Source organism: Elephantulus edwardii, unplaced genomic scaffold (assembly GCF_000299155.1).
Source record: "Elephantulus edwardii isolate Elephantulus edwardi_28Jun2011 unplaced genomic scaffold, EleEdw1.0 scaffold00140, whole genome shotgun sequence".
NCBI lineage: Eukaryota > Metazoa > Chordata > Mammalia > Macroscelidea > Macroscelididae > Elephantulus > Elephantulus edwardii.
This window is the reverse complement of record NW_006399890.1, coordinates 4,765,293-4,775,951: the sequence shown is the minus strand read 5'-3', so window position 1 is coordinate 4,775,951 and position 10,659 is coordinate 4,765,293. Positions and strand designations below refer to the sequence as shown.

General features: G+C 34.3%; 1 protein-coding gene across 1 annotated transcript in view; it reads right to left on the bottom strand.

Annotated features, from left to right (window-relative positions):
- Positions 1-7,604: 7,604 nt before the first annotated feature.
- GMFB (glia maturation factor, beta) overlaps positions 7,605-10,659 on the bottom strand; it is a 21,375-nt gene continuing 18,320 nt past the window's right edge. Inside the window, exons 6-7 of the mRNA XM_006894347.1 lie at positions 10,274-10,347; positions 7,605-8,615 (exon numbers count right to left, since the gene is read on the bottom strand). Coding sequence (XP_006894409.1) covers positions 8,544-8,615; positions 10,274-10,347 — 146 coding nt within the window. The 3' untranslated portion in view covers positions 7,605-8,543. The remainder of the gene's footprint in view (positions 8,616-10,273; positions 10,348-10,659) is intronic.

Below are 10,659 nucleotides of genomic sequence, written 5' to 3'. Positions count from 1 at the left end.
AGATATAAATCCTCCTTGTGCATGGAGGTGACATTCAACCATGATTGAGCCCAATTCTTTGTGTTTATACACATGATAATTAGTCTGGGTAATGAGAATTCAAATGTATGGGTCTTTTATCATTTGTTAATTTTTAAATTTTACACTCTATCATGGTTCATCTTTAACTGGAACATATTTTAACTTGTATACACTTAATAACTGAATATTTTGTAATGTTTTAAAGTTTACTATTCTGAAAGAACTAATTTTCCACTGATCCAATCAGCTCTGCTCCATTACCACTTCACAGAGAGCCACAGGCTAGAACAGCTCTGTAATGAGATTCTACGTCTTGTCAGAGAGAGCAGCTCTATTATTGATTTTCAATAGCTTTCCATCCTTGTTAACTAAAGCTAGCTATAAAATTCAAACAGAAAATAGAAGAGTTGTAAAATTCCTGGGTGTGGAAGCATTTCCTAAAACAAGAAGTAGCAAATTACACCACACACAAGGCAAAGAACAAAAACCCAACCTACCAATTCAATTATTACATACTCACAAAAGATAAAATGGAAATAGTATCAGCAATAAAAAAAATAGAACAATACAAAAAGCTAAAATTAGTACACTGACAATTGTAGAATGCCAACTGACAGGGATAGGATAGGATCACACAGAGAACAGTTACAAAGGATTAACAAATGGAGGAGAAAAGGATCACTCTCTCGTGATCAAAGAACAGCAAACTCAAAACAGAAGAGCTTCAAGCAATCAAGTTGTTACGTACAGTCAGGTGGAACCAACTCACAGCTGACTCTCCAACAGGTTTCGAGAGGCTATAACTCACTACGGAAGAGAATGCTCGTCTGGATTCAAACCATTGTCTGAATTGGCAGTACAGCTCCTTACCACAAAGCCACTAGAACTCTCAAACGAATTAGGTAATTTACAATTCAAATAAATGCAGCTGGGAGTCAAACACAGCATAATAAGCCTTTTAACTAGTAAGCTCTGGTGGCCTAGTGGGTAATCGTACTGCTAACTAAAAGGCAATTGGTTCGCTTCGTGAGAGAGCTATAGGCAATCTCCTCCCATCTGATTTATGGTCTCTGTAAGTCCCCTGGACGATCAGCTATGAATTAGTTCTGACTCCATGGCACATAACAAGAACAGCAAGCCTCTTAAAGACAATTTCAATTATTCATGGAAAAATACTTCTGCCGATAAGTTTTCTGAAGCCATAAACACCATTTTAAGTAAACCATGGCATATGTATACACAACCTCCAAGATCTGTTTGTGAAGACATTTTCAATGGAGAACATTTCTGTTATGTTGATCATGGTATGGAATTGGTTACTTAATACATATTACATTTTTTACAATCTAGCACATAGAAACAGATTCAAAGGAAAATAGCATACATGAAAATGTTAGCAGTGACAATCTTAAGCAAAAGATCAATGAATGTTTCCCTTTTTAGTGTTTTTTTCATCTTTGGTGTCCACAGTGAGGGGAAAAGTGTTTATAATAAACTCCAGTTTTTTGAAAGGACAAAGTGAGCAAATAATTTAATATATGCATGGAATTTAAGTGCAGTTAGCTGAAATCCATTTTCCTAACCTTTTTGAAAGAGGCCCTGGTGGCACAGTAGATTAAGTATTGGGCTGATACTTGCAAAAGGTCTTTGGTTCAAACCATTTGCCACTCTCCAGGGTAGAGATGAGGCACTTGGCTTTCAAAATGACTCACAGTCTTTGGAAACTATGGAGTAGCTCTGACTTGGAATCTACTCTAAAGCAGTGGGTTTGGCTTTAACTTTTTCAATTTCCAATAACATGACTGAAGTGTATATTCTAGATCCCTAAATAAAGCTTGGTGGCATAATAGGTTAATTATTGGGCTGCTAACTAGGGTCACTATGAGTCGCCTGCAACTCAACGGCACTTAACAATAACATCAACAGAGAGATCAGCTGGCCCAGCAGACAGAAGGCGATGCTAACAAGCCGAAGGTGGGTGACTTTTAATCTGTGGCCCTCGGGCCTATCTTTCATTGTTTTTGTTCAGACATTCCTCTAGGTTGTTTAGCCCTAGTGTACAAGTTGCCGTACAGCGGTAACTTGTGGTCGCTGTGAGGCTGAACACTGTGACACTGATGTGTGTCAAATGTGTTAATGAAAAAAAAGAAAAAAAAATTTAAAAAAAATGTGTTAATGGCTGGTTACTAAATGAGGACAGAGTGGGGTGGAGCTCCTGATTAAAACAAGCTTTGAAGAAGGAGTGGCATCCACTTCTGTAATAGCTTGCCTCCAGAAACCCTATGAACCTGGAGAGAGAATGAGAGACATCCAAGCGTTGAGGACTCTCCTTTATAAGGTCGCTGTGAGTCGGCCTGCGACTCGACGGCACTTAACAGCAACAACAACAACTGAAAGTTCAGCAGTTTGAACCCACCGGTAGCTCCATGGGAGTAAGATAGGTAGTCTTCCTTACTAAGATTTGCAGCTTTGGAAATCCTACAGAAAGCTAACAGTGAATTGGAATTGATTAACTTAATGACATTAGGTTTAGTTTGGTTTTAGCTTTTGTTGGGGCTTGTTGCCCTGAGGGAGTATCCCTCAAGATTTGTGTTTGCAGATAAGACAAGAAAACCGACCAGCAGACAAACTAGCAGACATTAGTATGTTGGGACAGGAAACTTTCTGACCCAGAGGAAGATGCAACACTGCACAGCTCCGGTGGTGGCTACTTGGAAAATTACCTTTCCAGATGGGAGAAGCAACTGACTGCTTTACAGGCCTACACAAACAACTCCCAATACATAGCAAAGTTAAGAATTACCTAGGCTGATGGGAAATGCTGGCAGAACACACGACTAGTTAAAGAGGGAAACCATCACCTGCTGAAAGTATGGTGAAAAACAACAGGGGGAATGGTAAGTTTGCTCTCATTCTGGAAGAAACTAGAAAAACAAATATTAGAACTCAGCTTAGCTTAAGTGTAGTAATTTTTGAAGCATTTAAAGGATTAACTGCGCACTTTTATATGTAACATCACTCACTCATTGCCTTCAAGTAGGAACCAATCCCTAGCTGACCCACCATCAGGTTTTCAAAGGCTGCAAACTGCGTGGAAGATATGGTCCATCTGTTTTCAGTGGATCAGTCGATGAGTTGACAGTGCAACTCCCTACCCCTAGATCATTTGAGCTGGGTTTATAAAACATCAGTACTATCAAGAGCATTAATAAGAATTCATTTAAGTGCATTAATAAGAATTCATTTAAGTTCAAACTATTACTCTTTTATAAGTAAACCAGTATAAAATAAAAATTCTATTAAAAACCACAAAAGAACTATTACTCTAACACATAATTTACTTTGGTTGGGGGGGAATAGGGAACTTAAGAAATGCAGCAGCAAATGGGCAAAGTTACAAGATAGCTTTAAAATCTGGTCATCGAAGAGACCAATCCCCCCCCCATTTTAGAAGTCCACTTTATTATAATAAAAGCATGAAATTCCACATGACATACTCTACCTTATAGGGAGCACTCGGGTTCAGTTGTGCACATATGTTCTCAGCTATTGTTCAGCTACTTTGAAGAGTTATGACCCAAAGTAGTGAAATCTTCTTTGATGCAACTATTATGCTTTTTTTATTACATTTTATTAATTTTAATAAACATTTACAGAGATTTTGGATTTCCATTCATTATTGTGTTATTTTCTCTACCCCTACTGCTCCTACTACTGTTTACTATTTTCTACAGTGAAATTTACAAATACTACATATTACTATATGGAAGAACTCTTCATTGTGCTCACATGGAGTGCGGATAATCCAAAAGGCAGTAGTTCGGACAGATAAAAAGAGATACTACTGCATGTTTTAAAGTCAGGAAAAGTCCAAGTTAGGGTTAATACACTTTTACCACATTTACTCAATCTGTATGTTGAGAAAATTATCTGAGAAACTGGACTATAAGAACAACACAACATCAGGACTGGACTCAGCAATCTACAGTATGTGGGTGACATAACTTTGCTTGTTTAAAGTGAAAAATCTGAAGCATTGACTGATAAAACTCAGACTACAGCATTCATTATGGATTATACCTCAACATCAACAAAAATCCTCGAAAAGCTTGACTGATAATATCATGATGAATGGAGAAAAGACTGAAGTTGGCAAGGAGCTTCAGTCAATAAATTAAACAACCTAATGCATCTATCTGATAAATGTTCTGTAAAAAAAATATTTTAAAGTATTAAAAATCCTATCTTTCACTTCCAGAACTAAAGTGCATCTAATTCAAGTCATAGTATTTTCAATTGCCTCATATGCACGCCAAATCTGGGCAATGAAAAGCAGACCAAAAAAGAATGAATGCCTTTCAATTATGGTTTTGGTGAAGAATGTTGACTATACAAAGAAAAGAGCAAACAAATCTGTATTTGAAGTACAATGAGAGTGTTCCACAGATGCCAAGGATGATGCAACTTTGTCTTATATACTTTGGACATGTTAACAAGTGTGAGCTAGTCTTTGGAGAAGGTTATCATGTTTGGTTATGTAGAGGTGCAGGCAAAAAGAGGAAGATACTCTGTGAGACAGACTGACGTAGTGGCTACAACAATGGGCTCAAATAAAGCAAGAATTTTAACCACAGACCAGACTGTGTTTTTTGTTCTGTTGTACACAGGATCACTCTGAGTCAGAACCAACTTAATGGGATTAACAATAACACTAATTTTTCCAGATAAAGTTAACTACTGAATCTGTGTGTGGCTTGAACAAATGTCATAACTGAGTCAGGTAGGTAATAGTAATTTCAAAGGGGAGTGGAGGAGAATAAAATGAAAAATGACAAGTTCTTTCATGTTAACATTTTATTTAAACCAGTACAAGCACCATGCTGAACAAAAGACTGTCTAAAATAAACATGCAATATGAACTAGCAGAGACTGAAACCACAGCATAAATTGTCCCAGTTGTTGATTTTGCTAAACATTGACAAGGAACTGTTAAAATTCACAAGACGAACCATTAATGTTTCAAGCCTCCTGAATGAGATTATATTGGACCATTGAAATTAGTGGGAATTGCCCTGGCATGTTAGTGATTTTAAACAATATTCAAGTAATTACATGTACATGAACTATATAAAGGAATAAAAATTAAAAGTTTAAAACTTAATACAGATGTTTTAAACAGAGAAATATGATTGTTGATTGGAAATGTCAAATGGCACAATAAGAAACAAATTTCTCAAGAATATTCAACTTGGGACCATTGGTTTTTAAGTGGCCCAGAAGATTATTTACATTCTTGTAGAAATACAATGTAAAATTTGACAGGAAATGTTTGAGACATTCCTTCACTTAAGTTGTAAAGGCTCAAAGTTTCTAAGATTCCAGTATTACCAGTCTATTGAACAAACAGGGATAGTCACTGTACCAAGAATATCTGAATTGAAAGAATGAGTTACTCTCTACTTCCACCGAATATCAGCATTTAAACTCTTAGGTAAATACCTATTCATCACTAGTCCACAATATGGATTAATGATACTCCTCGGGTTTTAAAAGTAGTCCACACAGTTTATTTTTTAAGTATGCCTTCCTATCTATACGGATGTGGTATTAGGGATAATAGCCAAATTTAATTTGGCAATAAACTCCCCTAACTGGAAATTTTTAGTTAAATGTCAGACCAGGATACAGTTTATGGCTACATTTGACTCCTGAAAATAGGAGACAAAATGGGAAAGTGCTGACAGACATTTTGCTACAAAGATTATTTAGCAAGGACAATAAAAAATTTAGCAACACCCTCTTAAACAAGAGTATGTTTAACTGCAGTAGGCATTTAGTAAACTTTTTAGAAACAGACAATTTGAACATTTTAGAAGTCAATTAAACAAAAACAGTCAACCAACTTTTTACCTAACACAATTGCTTCAATACCAGAATAAAGTGAGTATTATTCAAAACTTAGACATCATTTTGGAATTTCAGCATAGTAACCTGAGAACAATGTTGGGTTTTTTTTCCCCCACAAGTAATTTCTGTTGCCATAAAAACCATACTGAAACACAGTGTGGTTACTAGCTGGCTCTATTTGATAACATTAGACATTATGCAGAATTTATGCAAGGACAACAATTTCAAAACTAATGCCGATTAAGAAGATCATGAAGGAGGTTCCCAGGATCAAAAGCTGCCACCAAAAGGAAAGACTACGATTTAGAACTGAATGGAAAAAGTTCGTACCCGGAAGATATGGAATGTAAGAACAGGAATTATGAAATCTGGCATTACAATTCAAGACAAGGAAGAAAACAGATGAAACAGAAAATATACTCAAAAGAATGTAATTTGGTCAGATAAAAAGAAAATATATATAAAATTTGAGAATACAGAGTGAAATTTGTAAATCTTTCTTTAGGACATTTAGTAGAATACAGAGAAGCAAAAAAACAAAAACAAAACAAAACCCCTATTCTACTGATTCCCGAACCTTAATTTGTTGTCTTGCAAAATACATATTACTGATAAAGACAGAGGTTAAAAAAAAAACAAAAAACAACCCATGATTTATTACAGCTCTTTTTTCCCTTTTAGATAACAGTGAAACCAAGAGCTCTGTGTATGGCAGGTCAATTATTATCTCACATTATGGAGGACAGGGATTTCAAAACAAGTAACAGAAAACTCATGCAAATAAGGAACCTCATTAAAAAAATACATTCTTTTAGCACTAGTCAGTTTCTCTTATTGCTATGAACCAGGTGAAATAAAATCTTCTTTCACTCAAAACATTAAACACACTCTCCATTCATTTGGATTTCATTTGCTTTTCTATAGAATTCTAAGCAAGTTCTTTTCCGTATCAAAATACCTGTTTAAAGAATTCATAAGCTTCCTGTGAAGTTTTCTCTATCTCTGGAAATTGGAATAAAAACTCATTTCCATACATTAATGAAAACAAAGACTTTATCACCACTTTCTCATCTCTAACTAACTTCCAATTGCTTTCCTATTTCTAGATTGGTGAGTCAAATAATAAGCTATAAATCTTGGATACACAAGATGCTCTCTTCTATTGTGAAAATTCCAACCATTTTCACCTCTGGATTAAAATTGGCACAAAAACCTCAAAAAGGACACAAAGAATGTATGAATGGAAAATACGGCAACATTAAAAATAAAAAAAGCTTAAAAAGGCTTTGCTAGCTTGGAAATAACTAAAATATTCTTACCATAAGAATTCATCCACCAATTTTTGAGCCTCTAGATATTCTGTCAAATTAATGTTAGTTATTTATATTTTGCTTGTAAAAATATGCTATGTATTAGAATTCTTACTTTAGGCAAAGGATGACATAATTTAATATGACTAATTAATTATTCAGGGGTCCAATTCAGGATATCACTTAACATTTAGAATGTAAGATGCAAATTCTATTGATGTGTTAAATGTTACTAACTATTGCCAACATTTAAGAATAATCACTTTCTCCTTATGGCACAAATTTAATCACAAAAATAACTAAAATGAGAACTCACAACTGCCATGTCCACCAATGCATGCAGATAGCTGGAATTGGAATTTTAAAAATATGAAGTTGGTTTCATTACAAATCGCAGATACATATGTTATAAAATTATTTTACTTGGACCCTTTACAAATGTAATCATCTTACCAAATGTGGAATACTGGCAGTGTAAAAGTCATAACCTAACTTTAAAGCTAACAAATCAAAGGCACAGTATTAACACATTTAAAATAACTAGTGTTTATGGGACAAAATTAAGAGATGCTTTATAAATAAAATGTTATTAACCTAGGTTCAAAATGATCTAGAAATTATATCATTGAAATGAAGCCCTTGATTAGTTCTAACTCATTAATTTTTGTAAGATGCTAGCAAGATAACCTAACAGTCACAGTCAATCTTTATCATAAAATCTAAACTTCCAGACTTTAAGAATGATTGATAAACATAGTTTCTGGACTTGGTTAAAAAGATTTAGGAAACCAAAGAAGGTTTGATGAAAACTGTACTCAAAATTCAGGCTACACGACATTATTATTCATGGCTCAAAATTAGGTCACTCAAGTCTTTAACCTCAAATTAATCTCAAAGATTTGACAAGTGATAGCATTATTTTCATTTATCAACAGCTATTATCCAGTATCTGTCAAAAGGAGGCAACTGTTGTCTATAACACTCTAATGTCCACTTTGCAATGGTGTCTGTAAATAGTAACAAATTCTGAACCATAAGTTATAGAAATTAGTCACAAGAGTGCAAAAAAGTCCCTGGAGAGAAGTAGTCCACCTAACAATTACAAATATAAGGAAACACTTTACAAAGTTTCATTACTAGGAAGATAATTTCCTCTTTGTTCATACTTTGCACAAATGAAGATTTTTCTTTACTGCAGGAACAAACTGTAAGTAACAGTGCATTTTAGGCATAAATAAGTATTTATGTCTGATTCCAGTATGGTCAGGCTAATACATAAATACTTTAGAAACACAGAAGTTCACATTAGTGGAAAAATCCAAGTTTTTCACGTAACCATTCTTCAGTTAAGTCTTCAGTATTTCTTATTTCAAATACCTTAGGGTAAAAAAAAAAGGGGGGGGGCAAACATCCTCCGGTTAGAATAGACATTTAAAAAGTAAGTATCAAATATATTATTTAAGTATTAAATACCAAATTACACTTCCTTCATACACATACACACAGTCACATTTTAACCTATATAAATTAGATATACCTTTTAGAGTTACTTTATTTCTTTTAAATGCAAAGTACTCAGTTATCAGAGTTTAGCAATCAAAACTGTGTGAAATAAAAATTCTCATAAAAGCACAAACTTACAATTATTCTATAAGTGTTCTAAAAGAGTAGTATGAGTATCAGAAGGAAAAAGAACACCCTAAGACTATACTGCTAAAATCATTTAGTCAAGAGGCACTGGGAGAATTTACAGAGCTGCTACTTGGTTTGAGTTCAACTGCAAACATAAGCTGCACTCTTTTGATTGAGGATGGAGTGGAAGTCCACAGCCACCAGTCCTCGGGCAAGAATCTGAAACTAGCACAGAGGTTCTGAAAGTGTAATGACCATACGTGAGAGAAATACAGCAGAAAGAAGAGGATTAGGGGTTAGAAGATGGACATTTAAATACTAGCCCTGCCACTCAATTTTCTCCAATCTTGAATTTTCTGAACTTCAGTTTTCTTATTTATATAATGAGGACACCACCAATAACCTCCTAGTTTGTAAAATTAACAAGCTCTTGTTTGTAAAAGAGTATCTGTAAAAGTAACTGGGAGATTGTAATGTTTCAGCTCTGGCCCTTTAGGATGAGCCAGGAGCAAAACAGATAGGCTGATTCCAGGTGACTTCCTCATCAGCAATATTATTAGGGCAGCTCTAAGTGTGTTCAGATTGTATAGACTATAAAAGCGTAGCATCTATAAATTAGTGGTATCAATGACAGTCACATGGGGAAAAGTAGAGAGTAAAGACAACCCTTGAGTTGGATGTTTTTCCCCCCAAACACTGATACTGTCATTAAAATAAAACCTGAAAGGAAATATTGTTTGGTACTGTTTTGAAGATGTAATAGTCTATTTAAAACCATAAGTGAATATACACCTACAACTCAAATTATCATGGAAAAATGAAATAAAGTTTGAAAGTAGGTACTGCTCTCACTTTTAATCTTCAATAACACCATTAAACAAAGAGGAAACATTAAATCTTAAAGCCAGTATTTCATATGAAATAAAATGTCATAGCTTTATTATCTTTCTTGACATTTTCAATAATTTTATATTTAGAAACCATATAGTTAACTGTACAATATGGAACTCCTGTGCAGACAGAACATGACTGACTGAGTCGAAGGTAAAGAGGTCATGACAAGATTCTATGTCGAACTTTATATAACAGAAATTATGTTATGAAAGAGAAATACCAATGAATGACTGAATAATGATACTGGCCTTCTAATGCTTAAATTTTGAATGGAAGTAATCTTCTATTCAGTTTATAATTTCCAATTAAAAAACACTTTTTGATATAAAGACTTCTATTGTCCTATTTCACCAAATAAAAAGCTTTGATTAATTTACTATTTGGGTCTAAATTGCTTCCAACTAGTAGCTAATTATCAGAAGAATAAAGTTTTGGACTATAAATTTTTTTTTCCTTCTTAATATTTAAGGATAAAATTATCACACAAGCATATTAAATATAAACATTACCTTGGTTAGCTCAGCTGTTTGGACTAGCTTATTCTTACTCCCAGCATACATCATCTGTTGTTCAGGTTTACACCCTGGCATGGAAATTAGACACAGATTTTGAAAAAGTGACAAACTTTCATTATTTACCTTATAAAACAGATGCAATTACGATATCCTTTCCTACTGAACTTACAAAAAAACTCAACCTAAATTTTTATGGATTATGTTTTCAAAGTCTAATTAGGTGACTGCCAGCACAAAGGAACAGACCACCAATTACTCATATGCAAGTTCAAGCTGAAGCTGAGGAAAATTAAACCAACTCCACAGGAGCCAAAATATGACTTTGATTTCATACCACCTGAATTTCAGAATCATCTCAGGAACAGGTTTGAGGCCTTGAA